This window comes from Tubulanus polymorphus, chromosome 7 (genome assembly GCF_964204645.1).
Source record: "Tubulanus polymorphus chromosome 7, tnTubPoly1.2, whole genome shotgun sequence".
In the NCBI taxonomy this organism is placed as follows: domain Eukaryota; kingdom Metazoa; phylum Nemertea; class Palaeonemertea; order Tubulaniformes; family Tubulanidae; genus Tubulanus; species Tubulanus polymorphus.
The window spans coordinates 17,894,950-17,919,176 of NC_134031.1; the positions used below are offsets into that span (position 1 = coordinate 17,894,950).

Below are 24,227 nucleotides of genomic sequence, written 5' to 3' on the forward strand. Positions count from 1 at the left end.
GCGTCCTGGCATTTCTGAGCCGCTACATCCCAAGTCATTGACTGATGGAACGTGTTCATGGCCGACTAAAAAATAATTTCACGAATCCGATTGTTAAGCTAAAATGTTAGCCAATGACTCATCGAAATCAGTTTATACCAACGAATGCAATGATGTACTTGTAGATCATCTGCAAGTTTAGCAGACGTACATGTTGAAATAATAATGGGATGGCATGAGCCCCAGGATTTTTATTTTTTGGGAATTTGTTTCTAGGAATAGAGTCAAACCCCAGAACATTTTTGAAAATTTCGTGCAAGCAGGCGCGTTCTGGTGCAATCTGAGGCCGATAGGTAGACTGGTTACCGTTTACTTTGCATGTATCGATTTTATTTTGCTAATTTAGCAAATGCAAACCATGAACCGACGTTCGTCGACGTTTGAAAATTCAAGAAATGGGGTTCGAACAAACTACCGAACCCCCCTAGGGACGCCCTTCATGGGCACATTATTGTCAATTGAGTCAGCTCTCGGGTTATAGCTGGTCGTAAAAACTGATCCAGCTATCTTCCTATAGCACTGTTGAATTTCCTGGCTTTTTATTGATCTGCTATATTCAATTTAGGAGCGAACTTACCACATATAGATAACACGAACTTCTCCAGTAGAAAAACCCCGATGGACATACTGTCGAATTGGCGACTTGCGTCAATGGTTTTCTTTCGTTTGTGATTATTTTGTATTTGAATTGCAGACCGGTATTATTGGATTCGATTTGAAATCCGGCTCGAGTCGTTCGAATAACGAGTTCTTGTTGCTCTTGGTATCGTCGTACGTAATCGTTGTTTATGACCTTGGAAAGCGGAAACGATTCGCTAATCCAGCACAGGTGATCGGTAAATACCGTTTGATTCCAATCGAAGTCCCATGAAACAGCTATTTCGTAAAAGTCCATCGTTGCGGGGACTTCCGAACACCGCGATAGCGGTCGGTATTCTATTCTATACCAGATAGCTGAAGATGCAAACCAACCGGGTCGGAAATACTGTATGCTTGTGTGTTCATGAATATCGTTCGGGAGTCCGCATTCAGATGATTGTAAATTGATTGTATGATTCGTCTGGACCAGATCGTCACACTTTTTGAGGTCGACAATTAATGCTGGGCGATCGTGGGATTCTTTGCAATAAATGCGCCTTAATTCCAAAAGATACTGACTACCGTACAACAATTTATCCAACTCCTTGATTACGAGTCTATACGCACAACGGGGATTTTTACGTAGTATTTGCGTGAAATATATCTGTTCTATGTCACCGACATTTATGGTAGTATTTCCTGGTTCAAGGATGAGCAGAGATCTGTTACCAAAAGGTAACAGAATCGTCTTCGTATTCGAGTACGTTGGTCTTATAACCCAACCTCTAAATGCCGATACGTTAACGCGGTCGATTAGTTCACTTGCGTTCGGTTTATTTTTCTCGTCCAGGTAGAACCAGATCATGTTTACACAATCTGACGTTACGGAAACATTCGGGGAGTTTCTCATCCCGATTTGGCCGAAAAACCGATAGAGATAATCCGATTTGAAATAGCACGGCTCCAAGACGAATCCGTCGTTTTGGAAATTTCTATCCGCGTGTTCGTATGATAGTTTGAGAAGATTTCCCTCTTTACGGGGTGAATATTTCATCATTGTGTAAAATGGCGTGGATTCTATTGTCAGGTGATAAACCGATGAAAGCTGAAAGTGCGCATCACCGCTGATTTCTGAACACATATAAGATAAAGAGAATTGTCCGTATTTTGTTGAGTTGTCAGGCGTCAAGGTTAGCGTTATTAAATGGTAAAATCGATCGGATTTCGTTGTTATATTAGTGGTCGATACCGAAACAACTCGCCCGATCGGACACAATATCAAAAATGCGTAAGTGACGAAGCCAAACGGGAGTCGAGAATTCTCCAATGAATATGTATTTTTGACGTAGGTCTTTGATTCCGTCAAAGTCTGGAAATTGTAGTACATCGTTTTCGAGCTATTTCGCGCGCTTATTTCGAAGCTACAGTTAAAACCCGGTCGGGAAAAGCTCTCGTCCGTCGCGAAAAGCAACGTCATATCGACATCCCGAGCTGACTGCTTTAAATATCCGCTCAATCGGCCACAGAATTTACCGTGTTCTTTCTTGCCCGTGTATACGGTCAAAGAATCGGCGGCACAGCCTTCCGACTGTTCCAGATCAAAGTCAAGACAGTAAAATACGATATCGAAAGTCGTAAGTCGACTGCCAATTGTATATTTGGCGCTGATTAAAGTCGGATAGGTGTAATAAGCGTAAAACGGTGTATTTACGAAAACGAACGTTTCACGGATCATATATTCCGATAATTCATAATCCCGCAAAGAAAACGAACATTTGTAACGATTAGCGAATAGAACAACCGTTCCTGGCGCTTCTTTGTCTCTCGGTAAACTCAAACCGAACTCTTCGTCGTAGCCTTTTTCTAAGCAAAATCGTTTTCTCTTCCCGTCCAATTCGACTAATATTTTCGTGGGTCGAGTAACTCTAACGCGTCCGTTATTAGTGGTTATATCGACGATTTCGAGTGTATAATTACAGTTTATACACCCGTCACTGCTCAGGTAAGTCAGTTCTAGGTTTGTTTCGCCGTAGCGCACGGTGTAAACGACATGTTTCTTGGAGTTATTACTCCAAGGTCGATCCAAGCGAAGAATTCCGTTCTCAGTGGGTTCAACGTGCACAAAGTTCACCGACGTCGAGTTCGCACTTAAAGTTCGTATCATCCTCACCATCGTCATCATTATCATTAAGATTTGCACGAATGACAAATACATATTTTTTTTAAAATTTATCCGTATTACCAGAAAATATAAGTTCATCCATAGAAGAAAGCTCTTTTAGATATATTACTTCGCGATTTTTGACGATTTGTCTTGAGGACTTAACAAAGACTTGTTGAAAAACGAATCCCTTTATGGTAACAATGCCAGCGGTGAAAATGCCAAGTGGATATAAGCAGAGAACTTGATAATTCACTAACATTGGACATGATATTTCTAATTACATGATATTACTATTTCTATCTACACTAAATGATTTACAGGCATTGCTTATCCTTTATGATGATGGATATTGTGTCCGATTACAGTTAATAAATGAGACAATTTCGAATAATGTAAAATCTATAATCAAATTGATAGTGTTTGACGCGCTTGTCTGTTGTAATCAATCGAATCAAACGTTTTGTTGAAGTTCTTTTTTATTGTTACGAAAAATATCAATTTACTAGATTTTACATATATAGAAAGACCATCAGCTTGCTACCGTTAATTAGATTAAATCAAAACAATTTTAGTTCTGCTATAAATATATATGGTACCTATATTTTCCGATATACTGATACCAATCTATCATCAATTCTCTGCATGTCTCCTACTGTTATTTTTGCCTCTGGTATTTCTTACCTTCCGTTATTGTTATCGCGTAGTTCGAAAAAACCAAAAAACCAGCCCTCGATACAACCTGATCGTATTCGATTTAATTGATGATATGAAATAAATTGTTATTGAATCATCGATATTCGGCAAAACAAAACACAAAAACCCGCGAAGATTGACACCTGTTTTATGCGTCGGACAGCAGCGAAACTTATGTGTCCAGAACAAAATACATCCGCTGATCTACTGAGACTTTACTGAAAACGAATTCATCTATAATAGATATTTGTTTAAGAGAACGATCTGTTAATTGAAAAATATCAACAACGTTTTATGTGTGCATATATCGGAAGATAAAAGCTGCGAGCGTTATTTACTTTTAAATGCGATGTGAAAAAAGACGTACGTTTCATTTCGATGGTGCGCGGTCTGCGCGGTTCGTGTCCTCCGAGGCATGTAGCCAGAAATCGGTATCGCCTTCAGAATAATGACTTCTGAAAGAGGCCATTAAAACTAGATGGAAATCAAACATAAACTATAAGCTAAACATAATTTCGACAAACGCTGAATAGAAATTTACGAAGCGAAAAACTACGTAAATCGAAATTTGAAATTTACATTTATATTTGAAATTAATATTTGCATCCGTAGATGATGTTGAATTCATCGGGAATTGAGGTGCATCGAAACCTCGTTTATTCAGTTGGATTTTGAAATTCGGTCGCATTTATTTCGGAAGAGACCAACAAATATGACACAAACTCTGCTGGTGTGCGGACATCTAACTACGAACTTACTCGTGGAATATTGTTTGAATGAACCGAAAACTTCCAATTATGTACTTTGATACAAACAATTCTCTAAATTCCGCCGATAACTCAACGATATCTGTACTACGATTACCGAACACCCTGCTTCGTTCTCGGCGGGTGTGGCCGATAGTAAGGGATTCTAAGGGGTGTAACTAAAACTATGCACTACTAAAACGAAGACCGAAGACCTATGCACTTTGCGAGACTAAAACTATGCATGACTAAAACAAAGACCGAAGACCTATGATGCACTTTTTTTCTGATTGCATCTGTTTCATTTTTCTCTGCTGCAACAATTGGAAACGGAGACGCCTAGAAAAATTTGATAATTTCGTATCATCGGCTGTTACTATTTCATGATTTGAGATACAATTTAGAACTTTTGACAGAGCATTTTGGTAATATTGCAACCGTAAAGATATCTGAAAGCGAGTTCATCAGTGCGCACGAGTGCAGGAGATCGAAACAACAAATTCGATAATTCATTATTGTATATGATAGTTCATAGTTTATTATTACACATCACACCAACAAGTCAACATTAGTTTGTACGTGAATCCCATATTGCTGTTGTGCCAATGTTAAATCATTCGCCATAATCATTATTCATTACGTTTCCCATCAACGATTTTCTCAGAAAAAAAAACATGATCGAATAACTATACGCGGAAGCTACCACGTTTAAAAATAACACATTTTAAACGACACATTCGAAAATAAAAGATGGCGAATGAACATATCACGGGATTTAACAAAAAGAAATCACTAAAAAATGATAATATCGCTCAAAAATTGTGGCAATATCGGATTCAGAAGATCATACTGGATTTTTTTGAAAAATATATCAAGATTTTCCTATGACAATTTTCACAATTCGCACATACCCATCAAACAATTCAAATACCGGTTGGTTCCACTTGTACAAACTCTCATTACAAAAACTCTTCGAAACCTTCGATCGTTATCGTTATCTGATGACTGACTGTTCGAGAACTGATATTTGGTAGTGACCCCGGTCTGATTATAAACGAATCCCCCACATACTCAGCTGATCTACCTGGGCACTTTGATCCAGAATCTACCATTCATCCTGAGCTGGGCAAAACCCAGGATCCATATTCATACACTGGTTCCTGAGCTGGGCAGTGCCAGGATCTATATTCACACACTGGTTCCTGAGCTGGGCAGTGCCCAGGACCCATATTCACACACTTAGATACTGCGCTGGGCAGTGCCCAGGACCCATATTCATACACTGGTTCCTGAGCTGGTCAGTGCCCAGGACCCATATTCACACACTTAGATCCTGAGCTGGGCAGTGCCCAGGACCCATATTCACACACTTAGATCCTGAGCTGGGCAGTGCCCAGGACCCATATTCACACACTGGTTCCTGAGCTGGGCAGTGCCCAGGACCCATATTCACATACTGGTTCCTGAGCTGGGCAGTGCCCAGGACCCATATTCATACACTGGTTCCTGAGCTGGTCAGTGCCCAGGACCCATATTCACACACTTAGATCCTGTGCTGGGCAGTGCCCAGGACCCATATTCGTACACTGGCTCCTGAGCTGGGCAGGACCCATATTCACACACTTAGATCTTGCGCTGGGCAGTGCCCAGGATCTATATTCATACACTGGTTCCTGAGCTGGGCAGGACCCATATTCACACACTTAGATCTTGCGCTGGTCAGTGCCCAGGATCCATATTCATACACTGGCTCCTGAGCTGGGCAGTGCCCAGGATCTATATTCATACACTGGCTCCTGAGCTGGGCAGTGCCCAGGATCCATATTCATACACTGGTTCCTGAGCTGGGCAGTGCCCAGGATCCATATTCATACACTTAGATCCTGCGCTGGGCAGTGCCCAGGATCCATATTCATACACTGGTTCCTGAGCTGGGCAGTGCCCAGGATCCATATTCATACACTGGTTCCTGAGCTGGGCAGTGCCCAGGATCTATATTCATACACTGGTTCCTGAGCTGGGCAGCACCCTGTCACATTCACGAATTCTTACACTCCCGCATTGCGCATATGCCACATTTGAATGCAGCGACGCATTATATAGATATACGGATACAGATTTTAACTTTGGAGGTTGTTTTGTTAATTTGAATAGACTTGACGATCGAACAGACCGGGGTCACTACGAACAGAACATTCACGTCATCAAAAACTCTTAAACAAACTGACACACGTAAATTCCTCAGTTTCATCAGTACCATTCCTCAGTTTCATCAGTAGAAAATCGAATTGAGGCCCCAATTCGACTCTACAGAAACTGGTTACATTCCAAACTTGTTTCCCTCCGCTCAAATAACGAGTCCAAAGAGAGAATTCACATCCATTTAACACGTTGACATTTCCGTTCGCTTTCACGCTCATCTCCGCCGCTCTTTCAGTGTCAACTCGACGACTCAACTCACTCGTAGTCATACTGCACAAAATCATCCAGCATCATTACAATCCTATTGCTCAACTCACGCAGGCCCTCGTGGGTTTGGAGTCCAGATTTGTAAATTAAGCTGGAAATATCTAATCATTCCGCGAATGAAAGATCATTCCTTCGCTGCACAAGGCTAGTCCGGGAATATAACTTTCATATCGCCGCAAATTCTTCCTATCTTCCCGGTTTCTTACATCGCTGTTCGGAAAACTTCATTCTCGGCTTTTCGGCAAATTTCGGTCGGGTCGAAGATCCAATATGACATATATAAATTAGGTGTAGAAAATTTCGTAAGATTTCAACAAAAAAAATGTTTAATGTGTTGACTTGTTGGTGTGATCTTTGATCGGCTGTAATTGAAGTTGAGAATTCGTATCATTTTGAAAACACTATCACCATTAAAGCACGAGAAAATTGAATTCTAAAAACTTACATAGCGATTTAGGTGACGCCTCGCTTGGCCTTCGATTTCTTGCGGCGGCCATTCTTCTTTTCCTTTTCCTTCTTCGCTTTTTCTTTCATAGCCTCGGTGTAGCTCTTATCGAAGATCAATGGGATCAAAGCGGCAGGTTTAGCGACTGGTTTTGGTGGAGTGATTGGTCGCGCAATTATTTCGTCGTCGTCATAAATTGGTGAGACGTTCACACGAGATTTTCTACCCCAGATCAAGTCATTGTCCGATTGCTTTTTCTTCATTCGTGCATCAATTTGTGGCAGTCTAATGTCTCCGGTGCAATCTGTAATATTGATATGTCATACAGTCGTTGCGTTATCTATTACACGTGAGCTGATATTGTCTGTAATTTGATACATACCAGTTGGCGAAATAGTCGTGAGGCTTCTGCGCTTGCCGTTACCGATATCCGGGAAAAGTTTTGGCTGCTTCCACGCGGGATCTTTGAAAATACCGTTTTTGCATCGCATCGCGAAAAGCGATTCATGTTTTAATTTCGAAGCCATTGCGAACGAATTGCAGTCAATATTTTCGTTACTCTTATTTTTCTCTACAATCAATGAGAAATGATAGAAGAACATCCAAATCCTTAAGACTATGTGACTAATACGATTTTTTTTCAAGAATATTTCCACAATAAATGCTGATAGTTATCTATTTCAGTGTTAATCAGTATGATAATAATTCGTGTTTATTTCCTTCTATCAATCATAATTGTGTACTCCAAAAATATAGAATAAATTCGTATAATTTGCATAATATCGTTGACAACATTGACTAACTGGAAAATCTTTAAGAAGCTATTTTGGATAAGAATATTCTAAGAAAGTTCAGATGTTTGGGTGAGTGCTTGAGACTCAACTTCCACAAGACTGTGCCAGCGTTCCCATCACGGCCCGAACCCCAAATGTTTTAAACCCCAATTGCAATGTAGACGTCCCGATGCTTCATACTTTTTTTGAAACGACATAACCATCATTACACTTTATCAATAACTAAAAGAGCTTTTTCATTACGCAAAGTAATCATTCGCATATCAGTTTAAGGTCAAAGTCTCGGTTCAGAATCATCGCCAATACTCACTCGCAATACTCGGTAATTGACGACTCGGAGGTCGGTCACCGTTGGGGTTCTGTCCCCAGTTCCAATCCATGATTAATTTATCAACTTATAACGTCAGATGCAATTGTATCTACGTCGATTTAGTGGAAATAGAACCACGAAGTTGGGCTCAGTAGTCTTTTTTCGGTGATGGAAACGTTGCTAGGTAACGTATCTATGCAACTTACATCGTGACGTAGGCTGGCATGACTTCCACTGGTCAGTGGGTCTCGGCAATTTATTATCTCACTTCATGAATCCGTTGCTATGAAGCCATATATATCTTGGAAAAGCACATTGTAAAAATGAAGGAGTCTCTTTATTGATATACATATTGCGCGGGGATATTTGTCATGAAATTGTTACTGGGGTGGATGAAGAGTTTCTTCGAAAACTTTATTTGGCAGATTCGGCCATGCTAGCATCACAGACCCGAGGAATTTACGAGGGGTCACGGGCTCTCCACTCAGAATTTCTTTTAGAAGTTTAGGGAAAATGTCAGGCTTTTCTGGTCTTTTCAGTGTTCAGGGGGAAGGGAGGAGGTACTAAAATCTACATTCAAATGGGTCACTTGGCACAAAACCGATCAAAATTTTTAATTCTAATTCCCTTATGTTGCATACGAAATGTTTTGAAGATCCTCGACGTTAATTCAGATGATGGGATTTTTTACCGCAACTCGAAAATCGTGTAATAGACCACGTATTGTTCCTAGTTTCTAGTATAGACTTACCTCGGATGTCTGATTTGAAAATCTTGGAATTTGTAGTACAATTATTGTACTAGAAATTCCAAGATTTTCAAATCAGGGAAATATTTACGGTTTCGAACACCCGAAGTTACCAGTTTCGTTCCCGGCAGGTGTGATGGGCTCGTAAGGGACACCAAATCAACGAAATCTACCAACTTATAAAATAAAATAATAAAAACAGGGACAATCGCTATTTTAAGATCAACAAGATTTAAACACGGACTCTTCGTTTTCGAGTCCATGGTCCAAACGACTGATTCCTGGTGCCCTGGATTTCGTTTTGTAGCGAAGTTCCACTCGGAATTATCAACAAGACTTGGGTCCATTCAAATCGACTGCTGGAATCCGAGAAAATCCTCAGCAAACGAAGAAACAAGTAATTTTCAATATAAACAGTAACCAAATAATGTTTAATACTCAGTAAGCTGACAAACCTCATCAATTACATACATATATTAACTGCATAGAGTGATATCAATTCTGAATACATCATTTTCAAAGCCCGGCTCAACAAAGCAAGCGATGCAATTCATGTAAACAAGATTCAAGGCAAACATTTAAAAATTAAAGGTAAGAAGAATTGAAAACATGGCTGTGAAAATGTGACGCGACAGTAAAAGGAGATAAATTCACATTTACATGAACTACTTATTTATTGTATTGGCAGTGTCTATTAATGAAAAGAAAATATTACAATTTTTATTTAATTAAGAAAACGTATTTTTATCATGAGCTCATTGATAGAATTGATTATGTAAATAAAAGGTAAAATAATTGAGATTTGACAGAAGTCTTGTTAAATTGATTAATAATGATCGGTGATACATGGATATCGCGCAGAGTGGGAATTCAGAAAAATAAGAATAACTTACTTCTTCTATGGCACATTTGAAAATTGACATACAGTGTAAAATGTACATCATAATTCAACTATATTCGAATCGAAAAACGAATGGAAGGAACTTATATTCTTCAGACTATGGGCTTCAAAGTTACCTCAAGCTGTAAATCCTCAACGCGAGTGACATTATCGCTCGAGAAATAATGAGTAATAACTTGACAAACTTCGAAATGTTCTTGGGGATTATTTTGCCCGCCATTCTATGAACTCAATCCAGGATGATAAGAGTCAGTTTGAACTGAAATTACGCTGGAATTTACATTTGAATTACACTGATTAAACAAACAGCGTCCACAATTGAAACTGTGGACGATGAGAATGAAATTGATGAATGAGAAAGAACACATTAAAACAACTTAAACAATGCAGCTCATATCACCGCAGCGCTATATATTACCGATTAAAATTTGCACATAATCAGCTATTTTTCCGTCGTACCCACACCGCTACTAGCCATACCATAATACACTCAGCTTATTATAATAATCAACAGCAAACACGTATCGAGGTTAATACATTTACTATAGTTGAAGAAAAGAAATTCAGATTTTCCCGTCGTCGCCACCGCTGATATTTCACATTACAACTCATCGATTCAATACAATAAAAATATATCCAGGCGAAACTGGTGTGTTTTTCTGACGAATCTTTCGTCGCAGTTTTTCGTTACTTCTTCGGCTGATGAAGCGGGAGGCCTATATCCTTTCCCCTCAGCTTTATCCCTGAAATGCAGACATTTCGAAATCGTACAAAAATGATGACATTCGGTTCCGATATACGGTCAGCCCCCGATATACCTCCCACGTCGGAGCAGAATGATTTTGGCGGTATAGACAGTATGGCGGTATATCAGGGGTGTTTTAATATGTATTTGTATAGTGATATACTTTGAGAAAACCTGGGTCAACTTCGGTTATCGCACTATAGTCGAATTAAGTAAAACCGAATGTCAGTTAGTCGAAACTATATTCCGGAAATTAAGCACATCCAGTTATTAGTTCCGACCTCTCGTCGACTAGATACGAAAAGCGAATTTGGCCCCTGGCGGGGTGGTGGTATATCGGGGTTGACTGTAGTATTTTTCCGATTTTGACCGAGACAGTAGACAGCTCTTGCAAAACCAAATCAAACCGATCCAAGGCGAATGAACCTGCATCATACCGGTATTTTTCTTATTACCAAGTATATATTGATTTCATTGATTTGATATCATAGATTGATTTGCTTACCGAGCGCACGCTCCAATTTACCCATGATCTGAGGATTCGGAATAGCTCTGCCAGCTTCATAATCATTGACCACCTGTGGTTTTTCGTTTATTTTCTACAAAAAAAAAATAGATGAACAAAAATCTCAATCATCATTTAGTACCCTTAATATCCAGCACGATGGTTATTGCTAAACTGTCAGAATGTCTAAATCTTCGCCCATTTTGGAGTTATAGTAATAATAAATAATGAAATCTATTTTTATACCGCTCTCTATAGCGTATTAGAGCGGTTAACATAAAATATTCATACATTACATCATCCTAATACATTTCAATAAAATGTTTAAAAAAAGCCAGGTTTTCACACCAGACTTAAATTCATCAATATCCGTGCAGCTGCATAAAATGAGTGATTTGGGTGATTTTTAAGAGTTCTTAGCGAGTTAATCACTGAAATATCTAAATACCATCGAATGTTGGCTTCAACTTAATATTCTGCTACAAATTATTTTCATAAAGGGCATTGACAGTACCCTATATTTTTACAGAAAAGAAGACCCTCTTCTAAAATTTCAGCCAAAATGTTTTGTCTTAATGAAAGTGCCCTTTCAGGTTTCTTCGACGATGTTGTGCCCTTTACGATATCAAATTCACATAAATCTAGGGGGCACGCTAAAGTTTGAGGGTCTTATGGAACAGCTTTGCCCCCGAATAATCTCTCTGTGATTAAACCCACTGTTGATAAATCTTTCTGCGTCATTTTCAATTCGCTGCGTCGTTTTTGAATATGTTTTGCGACTCCCATCGATACGCGATCGTGGTGTAACTCTTCCGTTTCGCGATCTAACTTGGCCGTATCCTTCGCGGCGGTCGACTGTTTATTTTGAGCCGCTGAAACTGTTTCGAAAAGAAAACATCATTATAGAAAGTTATTACAACGACGGCGCAGGGGCAAATTTATCTCTTCGGTAGAACGTGTGCTTTTCTTAGCATTCAAGCGATAAACAACTGCTTACATTTCTTGTCAGTTTTAATTTCGGCGCCAGATCTTTGTGCTGCATTTATTGCCTGAAAATAAAAAACAGATCACTGATTTTTGAGGCTAATCTCCTGTGTTTTACTTTGTTTTGTTACAACAGACACTGAGACAGGTGTGGTGGGTTAGTACTGTGAAGGAGAATTAATCAAGAGATCCAGACTGAAAGTGGCATAACGAAGCCTGGCACTGGCAGTGAAGGATTCCTGACCTAGGGAAGGGTAGTCTAGTACCTAGCCATTGTTCCTGAAACACAGAACCGTAACAACGACTGGTATTCAGACTAAGGGAAGGGTTAAGTTACCACAACACTGACTCTGTTAAAAAACTAATTAAATTTGATTCAATAACTAATGAAATTGCAGAATGTTTATTCTATTAACGCAAAATTGACAACAGATAGGCTATTGACGTTCCTAGAAATAATTTGCGTGCAAAAACTTGTCTCTGTCTCTGAACTGAACGTTCTTTGCACAGATTAAAATGTTGCGAACCCTTTGAGATTTCAATGCCGTAGATTTCGGAGCCTTTTTGCGTAAATACGTGACATCGTCCCAGCCAACTTCAGCCATCGTCGAGTGCGGTGTAGTTTATTCTAGGTGACAACAAATAGCAAACAGCTAGAGATTTTCTGGCGAGTCGTGGTGCGTAGATTTATTACAGCTTTGCGAAACTTGACGCAATAGCAATAGCAATTCAATTCACTTTTATTGATACATAGATCCGATGACGAAATTATGAATTTGAAATATTCATTAATAGTTATTTGAATATTTAAAAAATATAAGGTTCAAAATATTGGTTCAGTAGACACCTTCCCCTTTATTCGAGATTTCCTTGCCTAAGATAATATTTATGTCTGTTTTTTTTCATTTTCTTCTTTTTTCAATTTCTTTATCTTGTTAGCCTGTGTGTATCTTTCTACTTTTTTTAGTATGAAATGATACGAAAAATGAATAAATTACTAAATAAATAAAATGAAATAAATATTAAAAACTGCTCTCAGCGGACGCGGGCCCGGACTGCGGCCGGTAGACTGGTTACCGCAGCCGGTAGAGCGCGCGCGGGGACACGCCCACTGTACGCGAAACAAGCCGTTCTGAAACTAGGTCACTAGCGTCTCGTCGATCAAGATGGCGGCTTTTAAATACAATTTCGCGATCGTAAGTCGAATTCCGAACAGTTACAAGGATCTCCATCCAGAGGTGAATCTGGAGAAGGCCCGGGAGAATCTGGAACAATATGTGGAAGTTTTGCGGCAATTAGGAATCGACGTGTTGGAGTTACCGGCCGATGAGTGCCACCCGGAATGCGTGAATGTCGACGATACCGCGGTTGTTATCAATCATACGGCTTTGATGTGTAACCCTGTCGTTCACCAGCGACAAGGAGAGGTAAATAAATAACATCTACACAGTATATTTAAATTTTCCAGCCTATTGACGAAAGATAGAAGTAAAATGGATACAATTTATGGTCTTAATTTTTGTGGCGTGTAACCTTTTTTTGTCGAGTGAGTCACACTTCTGTAGACACCTTCCTTCGCTTAATTAGTATATTTTTACATCCTGTCCCTGTCCTTAAAGACACTGCTGGGACGGGTTGGGTATTGATTTTGGATACGACCAAAATAAAGCCCTGTTTTGCTTATTGTAGGCATCTGGGATTCATCAGAAATCATTGGACTGGGATAGGTTAAATAAATTGCCCCTGTATCTAAGTCAAGTACAGAATTTATGTTATTAAAAGGGTGCTAAATCAAATCGGTAGTATTTTAGGCCTTGTTAACAACATTAGTCGAGTCAATTTCTAGCCAAGTCCCATATTTTCAAGATGGAAGTATTACTATCAATGTACCCGCCTAACTGATGCCCCCAAAACAGCCCTAACATCATGACATAACCTATAGGCCTACTCATAAACACTTGTAGACACTAATACATGAAATGATTGGACTTTCTTATGTCTTCTGTGTTTGACATATTCAGACACAATAGATGACATATACCCCTCTGCGCAAACTAGCCATCATGAATTAATAATTAATTCATTCTTTACGTATGTTCTGTATAATAGGGCGTACAGAATAATTAGCTATGAAGGTTTGTTGAATATTCAATTTGTCATTCGTATGACAGATATTTGAGATGATAGCACCACTGTGAAATGTAAAAATTATGATTGTCTAAATCGCAATCGTCATCACAAAAATGACTCGATGACTTGATCATATTAGCATACTATATCTGCATCGGGGACTGTTCATTTGATTAGGTGGACTGTGAACCACTTGAAAAAGAATACCGATATCCTCCAAAGCTTAACGTTTTTTCCAAAAATCCTCATTACTTATGGCTGGATTTTTTTTCATTCGATTGAGAGGTGTTCAGTTACGCGAGCGTGCTGGAAACAAAATTACCGGCGTGTTTTCGCTTTATTTGTTGATAAGCTATAACTTATAAAACTCTCTGATTTGACCTACTGACTGAATTGGTGGGCAAATCAACTATTTTTCTATGTCAATTGTGTACGTGTATTTGATCTATACATTTATCATATTACTCAGAATATGATCAATAATTGGGGTAGAAATTTTGCGATGGTTTTCATTGACAATGTTCACTGATGACGATAAAAGGTAAAAAAAAAAAAACCGATTCTATGCGTCACACTGTAGGCAATTCGTTAAGATAATTATGACCAAAAGTTTTATCCCGATATTCTCTTTTATCCATCCTATCCGCATCCTCGCTTGCCAGGGTTTGATTGCATCGTGCTGAAGCTCACGCCAACACGAACCGTGGCTGCAGACCCTTCATTGATCTATCTACACCGTCCGAGAGTTCTTTCCGAGGTGGACAGGTCGCCCGTCGGTGGGCAACGTTTGTGTTGGCGTGAGCTTCGGCAGGAGACAATCAAACCCTGGCAAGCGAAAATGTCCTATCCATGAACGCGCTCTGTAATTTGATGAACACAAAGTCGTTCTGTTTTAGACCTTTTTAAGATGATCAAACTGAAAGTAGTTGATACTTGCTCAGTCATGAGTTGATACTTGCAGATCTGATCACAGCTACTTTTTGTGAGTACATTCAATGATATGAGAATATTCAGAATAAGTTTTAGTTCATTTTCAATTAGATTAGTATTTTTTATATCAATTTTGGTTATAACGACTACAATCAGAGATATTATCAGATAGTCTGGTATGTAGACTACTTGCTTCACAGTCTCTGTTATATGAATGGTGATTTGATTAGATGTTTTTGAAATGTTGCCTTGTTTGTACTGTTATGCGAATGATCCATCATCCATCCTGTTTATGATAGATATTTTTGTTGTTGCATTCGATAAAAATTGCTGATCATCTTTTTTCGTGCATAATATGCGGGTTCATTTGAACTGCGTGCTCTATTTACCTATATTTAGACATGCCATTGTTCGATGTGTCATTACGAATTTCTGGTGTGAACTTTGAAAATTAGCCATGAAATGTTCTGTGTAGTTATTCATATTCAATTTGATTGAATTAACGGATCTCACAATTTCTTCCCTCTCTGAAATGTGGCGTCATCGAAGCAGGAGGCCTAATAATTTTTACCAGTCGAAATGTCTCTGTGATTTATACTGCCAAATTAGTCCATCTCATTTCCCTGGAAAAAATCATTAATAGTAGATACACACGGTTGCCTATCTCTACGAAAACGGATGTTTTTAATGCACTGAGGTCTAATATACCATCTGTTGTCACTAATTTAATCTCACTCCGTTTATGGGTCAAGTGCACCCCTAGTGTCGACGACCTTGCAGGAATATGAAATCGAGTTCAACTAGATTTTTAAGTTTACGAAAGTGAGAATATTCGATGTTCATTAAATCGATGAATTGATTTATGTTTTAATGTAGAAATATGATTTATTTTCATGATACTGATTATCATTCCACCTGTCATTGAAATATTTGCTCATAATTTATCTCTGAAGTGTCGGGGAATATGTCGGCGTGACCGCTATAGGGTACTGTAAGATAGAAGACAGTAATTTTGAATTATTTCGCTAGCAAGATTAATACAGCATTTTTCTCTTATCTGGTCTTCGGTATTCCGTGAAAAACGGTGGCTATATAGCAAGGAAATATTTGGCAGTCCATTCGGTCTAATAAATATCACTGCAGCCCGCGTGGGTGCGTGCGATCTTGCATTGATGCTCCGCTAGTATCAGTCTTCCTGTTTCCTGTGATTATATTCCACTGATAAATGAATCAGATTTGTCTGACATACCTTCTTTCCTTCTTCCTGCGCGATGGGAATGTACACTATCTAGTACTAATATACGCATAGTTGACACAGAGTCTGTTCCAGTACTCAGTGTCTGCGGCGGCTGGCTGCTCGTTTGATGTATGTCGGTCCCAGTGGATTTTTACGAGACAATTTAACCGGTTGTTGGGTATAATTTATCCGTAGCATTCTACCATGTTCAACTCGGGCATTTCTTGAAAAATATCTTTTTTCTTCATTTTCATATTCGCAAAATGATTTTCAAACACCAGTTCTTGTCTATCTATTTTACGAAACGATTTCAAAAGCCAATTGCTGATCAAAGATGTTAGCCTAACTCTATTATTACAGATTTTGCGTTAATTTCGCCATCAATTCAACCACTTGCCCTACAACGTTATAGTATCGCTTGGTATTGATAATGACTTGTAATAACGCGTAGCTACTTTGCATGCGGCGGAGTAGTGTTAGAATTGCTAATATCGATGACAAGCTTTTAGCTGCAGTTTCCCAATGCAGGACGGGTTTTTAGTTCACTACACGGAAAAAAAGGCGATAAATCATTATTAAATACATTATACAGCGGCTGAAATAGCTGAAAATATCGTATTGTTCTTGTATATATGTAAGCAGCGTTCATAAGAGAGTCTGGGCTTACGAAGTACCGTACTTGTGAGGTACCAAGAATTCCGCACCCAAATGGTTGCACGTAGTGAGCTGGGTTATATCCTTTTTAGAAGATTACGTTTATGCCTTTGAAGTGTGTGTATGATTATTTAGTACTCATTGACACTGAATTACACAATTTGAAGGGTCAACAACCTACGATGTCTGCAGACAACGCTTTGTAATTGCAAAATATGTGAAGAAATTATTACTCACTAAGTTGTGCATCTATTTAACGAACAATGGTTTAATGTGAAACATGACGAAAAAAACTACAGAATTTGATTCTTCCAAACAATGATTGCGGAGGTGTTCGAATACCACAGCCATGTGTCAAAGGTTTTTATGCGAAAACCGGGATTCCATTTTTAGGTTTAGCTATGGAATGGGAAAAATGTCAAACATGAAACGTTCTTTGGTGTTTTTGATTTTCACGCGTGATTTTTATTTTTTTAGGTTAACTTGATACGGCAAACTTTAAGGAGAGAGCTCGGAATGAGAATAGTGGAACTTGATGATTCGAAGATTTTATTAGAGGGAGGCGATGTTATATTCACCGGTGAGTATCTACCATCAACGACTTCTGGTTGTTGAACGTGCAATTTTTAGGTTCCGCCCGTCATAGGTAAGAATCCCGCTACAGTAACGCCTAGATGTAGTTCACCTGTGGCAATGGATCTATCCCCAAGAACTTGGTTTCCTGGCGTTGGTGTTGGTTCCACAGCCACGATAAGCGAAGCTCAGGTCAATTTACGACCTGATCAGATCGTCGTCAGGATAGCAGTAGTACAAACGTGATCACTGATTGCCGATTTGTTTGTCTCGCTCGGGTCGTAGGAGATACAGAACTTGTTCAATTCTTGCACGATTGGTCTGCAGTAAATCCGTCACGGTCATTAGTTAACTCACGTCGAAAAGGTTCCCAGTAAAAACGAATTGCGGACTCGTCTCCTTATGAGCCAACAATCTGATTTGATCTTAATCGACCTGAGACTCCAAAATTGGTCTTATGCATTGTTAGATTAGCTATAGAACTAAGTAAGTTGGTCTCATACTGGTTTGGAAGTCTTAAGCCCCAGATATTCGGCAGCCGCTACTGACTGCATTAGAAAATGGAACTTCCCCGATATATTTTCCCCTCTCCTCAAGATACTAGATCAACTCGTTCTGAAAAGGTGTGATGAATTGAGCACCAACTGTTTTCTATTTGGTGTTTAAATCCGAAGGTATTCCATGCACAAATACAATTTGTATGATGAGATAACATACTTTTGTTTTGAGCAATAACCGATGGGAAATGTTTGTAGTTGGAAAAAAAGTTACCTGATCCGCGATTCAAAAGATAACCAGATTTCATATTACCGCAACTTAGTAAGTACAGGTAGGTATGGCCTCAGGGAGAAGGTGTATATACGACCTGGAATTGGAGTTAAAAAAAAGTCCTTGAAAAATATTAACTCAGATTGGTCATGGACACTATGGACACTGAGCTGAACGCTAGATTAGAAGATTTTTAAAACTATATCTAACTTGTTATGTGTGCATATACGTTTGAATGAAAATAGGATTATCTGAGGGAAAAATTCCGTAAATTGCTGGTCTTTGTTGGCACAGTAGAATGAATGTAGGTTCACCGTGCTTATTTTTATTCATGGGTATAATGTTATTGTGTTTAGTGTAAAAAGACTAACTAGCTATTTCGCTATTGGTTGTAAACTCGTTTTTTATGCGAGTTTACTATGAACTACGCAATCAGTGTTTACTATCATCAGTGCTTTGGAAAAAGAAATTACCTTTTTGTCATTGTAGGTGATTGGATGTCTGAGTATAAGTTCTGCAGACATGGGGGAATGTTCAGATATCTGATTAATTGGCCGTCTGGCCTGAGAATATTTAATTCTTGTGGTTTATGTTTTACAAATAACTGATTGGAAATATTGACTTGTTGCTCGAGTCGACGCAGATTGAAATAGAAAAAATATACGGAAAAGGAAATGGATTTGTCATAGAGCTATAATAGGGCTAGACATTGAGTCAACATTAACTATTTATTAGGTCATGCCTCCTAACTGAGAAAACCTCGATATCATAGCCTTATTTGAAAATGAAAAATATTGGCGTTACAGTAAAATAGGCTATTGTTGAATAGACACTGTGTTTATCATCATCAACACCATCATCATCATCATCATCATCTCTCTTTCTTCTTAAATCGGGATTGTCCCTGTTATTGATTGGAAGATCTGTTTTGATTTAGAGTCCCTTCAACACACACCATTACCTGCTTGGAGTGAAACAGGGTTTGATTTTGAAATCGGAAATCGAAGTACAGATGTAGTTGTGTGATCAGCAGTCGAATTTACAGAATTTTTTGTCTAAATCGAAGTACACACCGGTAGGCCTAATTGGAAATTTTGGTTCCGGTTCATTCAGACAACCAGCCAGAACCGGCAAACGACTGATCGCCAACTTCAGTGGGGGCAACACAAACAGCCTACACGGCAGTCTGTCCTCGTGCTGTGCGGGCCAGTCTTTCTGCGCCAATAACTTCATTGTATTTTATCTAAAACACGTGCGTTGATTTACTTTCTGAATTACAGGTAAAGAAATATTTGTCGGTTTGTCGGACCAGACGAATATGTTCGGAGCGATAGCTTTGGCGACTGAGTTTCCGGAATATCCCGTTTCGACGGTTCAGTTACCGCATGACTATCGCCTGAAAGATCTTATCAGTGTTGTGGGAATCGACATCTTAGCGGTCGGATCTAGTGAAACTGCGCAAAATGTATTAATGGTGAGTTACGTTAGTCTTTTTTCGCCTTGAGCCTAGCGCACATCGACACTGCGATTGGAGACAACTAGTTGCTACCGAACGATTACCCCGCGCACATCGAAATCTAGTTACAACCGGTCAGTTGCAGCGACTGTATGGCGCGTGTCGATCGTCGAAATCCAGAGCGCGCACGTCGACGGATATGACTGCGATTGAGTACAACCAGTTGCTCAAAAGTAGAACATGGGCAACTGACTGGAACTGGAGATAGATCGACGCTTACCAATCGTAAGCTCGCTCACATCGACACATTCAAGCAACTGATCGTATCCAGCCAGTTCCTCTCATGCGCCGAAAACTGCCTTGCAACTAGTTGTCTCCAATCGCAGTGTCGATGTGCGCTAGGCTTAAACTTCTGTCGTAAATTTTCATTTATTTAACTCGTCTCGTTCGTATACCGTACTTTTTCAGCAAATTGAGAAGCACGCTAGTTATGGTTATCAAATTATCAAAGTGAATGAAGATCACGCGGCCAGTGCGCAGTTCATCAACGGCACGTTAGTTCATCTGTCTGATCGACAAATTCCGAAAAGTTTTGGCGTAAGTATCGACGTTTAATTTGAAATCGGGCCGAATTCATATCTACACCGCCAGTGTTTGATCCAGAAGGGGTGCACCCATCGTGCCACACCCCCCGTGACGATTTGATTTTTAGCAAAAACGTGCTCGGAATGCACAGGAATAAATGTAATTTTCAAAATTTAAACAAAAATTTCATCCCCGGATGTAACAAACTATCAGTTATAACTAACAGATTTTCTGGTCCCGTGAAATCGTTGTAACGAAGCTCCACGTTAATAGATAGGCAATCCCTCTTCGTTCTTCAATTTGCTTTCGCAACTAAACTCGCGTAATTAATTCTTTCAGGTTTTCGAGTATTGGATTGACTTCCCGCGTGCCTCCATCGACATGGAAGAACTACTGAAGGGCAACTCGACACTGCCGAGCATCGCATTACTCATCGGCAAAGTGAAAAATCCGAAGAAAATTGTTTCGACATTAGTAGATTGATCACAATTAAACTCGCTTGCAATATTGTATCGTATAAAGATATATATATCTATATAGATGTGGTATTATTCAAGCTTTCTGCGGATCTGTGTTTTCAAACATCCTGAACTTTTCTCGAGATTTCTTTTTATGGGTGTCGTCGTTATCGTCGTTTTGGCAGCAAATTTTCAATGAAAAACGGATGTTTGAATGCATGTCGATGTTTGAATTTTAGTTGGAAAGCTTCGAATCGGGGGGGTCATCTTTAGATAGAAATGAAAGTCGTGCGAGTATCGCCGTTGAACTTACCGAGAAACGTAGAAACTCTTAAAAAATAATATTTGGAAGATATTTGAGAAACGGTATTTTGTTTGTTATAGAAAATTTCTCAACGAGCGATCGCGATTTTGATAAATCGAATTTGTAGAAATGAGAACCGAGACTATTTTTCAGTTCCTTCGTTGAAATAAGCGGAGGGAAAATCGTAAACTGCTGCATTTAACATCATGTCAGGAGAGAAGGAAGTTAAAGTTATTGTAAAATAGGGTTTTTCTAAAGTCCTGGAAGGGTGTCTGATTAAAGATGAATATTAAAGATCAACTCGTAACATCAGAGAACAACGGAATGTTAGTCGTTATTGCGGCGCAAATCGCCATAATTCTCAGAAAATCTTCATAATTCATAGTTGCCTAAAAATGATTTTTACAGCACTCACTTTCATTTTGAATTACGTTAGCTTTCATCAGTTTTGATTAAAGTCGACTTTGCACGTCGTTTACTGACTTACGACCTATTCATAGTTCGAAGATTTGCTTCCATAGCTTTCCGAGATTCTCAGTGAATTATTCACGCACTCTTCCAGGCTGATTAATGACACGTTGATAATAATATAAACACCTAGTGAAAGATTTGTGATAAAATCTTACGGTTGTAGATATATTAAGATATTTTTATATATATATGTGAATTTGTGTAATTGTTTTTGTACTCGGAGAGCTACCATAAAAATGGATTGATTTTTTTTCAGTCATCAGACATTATCTGGTTTGTTTTACGTCATCGTTCAGTACTGCCAATTTCCTTTCGAAAATACAGTCAAGGTTCGGTATGACGCCACCGTTTTTAATGCAGCTGCTCTCGTTAATGCTGAGATTTTTCAGAGGACAGATTTGCTCAATCTAATCTCAAACACAATGAAAATACCATTCGTTATAAGTCGATAATTTTCAGCGGTTCCAACTGTGGCGTTAAAAAGGACTGTAACTGCATCCTTAAAAATACTTTGTTTGTCATGAGTGAAAATTCTAGTTCACATCGCAACTCTTAATTTGGTGGCGCTGTTTTCGGCCAATTTCTCATGAATCGCCTCCATATTGTTTAAAAATCGTAATTGATATTTAGATGCAATTCTATGTTGAAGGGTTCTCATGGATCTTGTCACTCAGTCTTATTAATATCAGCTGACACGTGTTAACCAATTCTCGAATATGTTGGGAGATTTTAAATTCAACATAGTTGTTTTTGGAAACGGCAACGAAATCATCGGTGAATCTACTCTTTTAGCAAAGCATACGTTTTGATCATTTTTTCAACCATGGATAGCGACATTATACCGCAGTCAAGAAATGTGCCATAGTTTTAATCAATAATTATAAAACGTCTGAATGTTGCATGCTCGCACTTCGGTGGTTTCCATCAGTATCTTTTCGCTATTTCATATCCATCACTTAGCGTTTCGATCTGGACCGCGATTGATTAATCGCATAGAATGATCATTCAGCTATGACTATTCTCTAAATCCGTGTTGTTCGTTTCCATGAACGTATTTCCAGTTTATCTCGGAAGAAATCAATCATGAAAGATAATGAAAATTTTTTTTTTAAGACGTTATAAAACATTGATATTATTATTATTAATATATATATATTATCTATGGATGCAGAATTATCGATGTAGTTGTTATAAAATGCTGCGATATCAGTCGGGAAAGATCAGGGATAGAGACGAACGGAAATTTCGAGTTCTACTGCTACCATTGTACTGCCAGAAAAAAAAAAACGATGATGAATTTTATGTCGTTAAGAACCGCGTTAGATGTTTTCAAACGGATGAACGCCTATGTAGGCACTACATGCGTATATTTGGTCGTAGGCTGAAATATTTATGGTGCTATTAGAGATAGGAATGCTAACTAACTAACGTATAATCGGTGTCGGGATGAAGTTTATAGTTTGTAAATAGCTTGCTTTGCTTAAAAAATGTTTCATTAGACGGTCACTGTAGTTTCCCCGAATGGACGTGGCATCAGTCACATCGTATAAAAACAAGGTCCCTACGACTCCTTGATCAAAACTTCTTCTAAAATGAAAATACTTTTGAGGTTGCTTGAAACTCCTTTATTTTGAGCAAAATGCCAGAAACTCCATTTAAAACTCCTTCAATTTGCAGAAATAGGTATTTTTCAATGTTTGTAGTTGTACTGTAAACTTGAATCGGTACTACCAGCTTACCTAAATGAACATTACCGGTTTTGAAGGAGTCTACAGTAATTGGGATATGAAAGTGATGCAAACGCTTCCTTAAAATTTCCTCCTTATATCCTTGGAATGACCGATCTGTAGGGACCCTGTAAAAGGACTAGAATATGATGGTCCGGTTGAAGATCCAAGTCCAGTTTTAATTCGTTAGATTTACCAAAGAATGTACAAACCGACGTTCGTAACTGGCACCAGTGTGTTAATACTCATTTACAGGGTTTTTTTTTCTTGGAAATGTAGAACAGTGTGTCTTAGCCACTTATATACTAAAAAAGATATCTCCATTGGTAAAATCTTTGGACGAAATCAACTAACTTTTTAAATACTTATCCCAATAATCAATGTAGCAATCGACACGCTTGCCTTAAATGCTTATTGTAGACTTTCAGTAGTAACGTTATTCTGTTAATAGTAATAATGAAATATAAAACCAATGTTAACCATTATTTTGTATGCGTAAAAAAATGCAAAGATATTTTAAGTTTCCATTTCGCATCGTTCATCCACACAAACACACTGCAAGTAGCGTATTTAAATCGGTATAAACTGACAACTTTCGATAAAGACACTAAGGTGCAGTGTACGATATTGTTTATTAAAATGTTCTATTTAAACTTGATTGAGATTTCTGCTGCAGATACATTCATTCATTATCCATTCTACTGTGCATGTTATGCTAATTAAATAAAGTCTGTCTTTGTTGTCTCTCGAATAAACCATAGACTTCTAGATGACGTATATTCTGTGTGTTAGTTCGATGTTTCAGTTGTTTT

General features: G+C 38.6%; 2 protein-coding genes across 2 annotated transcripts; one reads left to right on the forward strand and one right to left on the reverse strand.

Annotated features, from left to right (window-relative positions):
• Positions 1–9,407: 9,407 nt before the first annotated feature.
• LOC141909101 (endothelial differentiation-related factor 1 homolog) lies at positions 9,408–12,850 on the reverse strand. Its single transcript, XM_074799472.1, has 5 exons — positions 12,650–12,850; positions 12,136–12,187; positions 11,856–12,016; positions 11,139–11,232; positions 9,408–10,631 (listed from the first exon to the last, which is right to left on the reverse strand). The coding sequence occupies exons 1-5, from the start codon at positions 12,725–12,727 to the stop codon at positions 10,576–10,578; spliced, it is 441 nt and encodes a 146-aa protein (XP_074655573.1). The 5' UTR covers positions 12,728–12,850; the 3' UTR covers positions 9,408–10,575.
• Positions 12,851–13,232: 382 nt separating this feature from the next.
• LOC141909097 (N(G),N(G)-dimethylarginine dimethylaminohydrolase 1-like) lies at positions 13,233–24,183 on the forward strand. The gene is made up of 5 exons (XM_074799467.1): positions 13,233–13,549; positions 17,551–17,653; positions 19,695–19,888; positions 20,339–20,467; positions 20,795–24,183. The coding sequence occupies exons 1-5, from the start codon at positions 13,289–13,291 to the stop codon at positions 20,936–20,938; spliced, it is 831 nt and encodes a 276-aa protein (XP_074655568.1). The 5' UTR covers positions 13,233–13,288; the 3' UTR covers positions 20,939–24,183.
• The last annotated feature ends 44 nt before the right edge of the window (positions 24,184–24,227 follow it).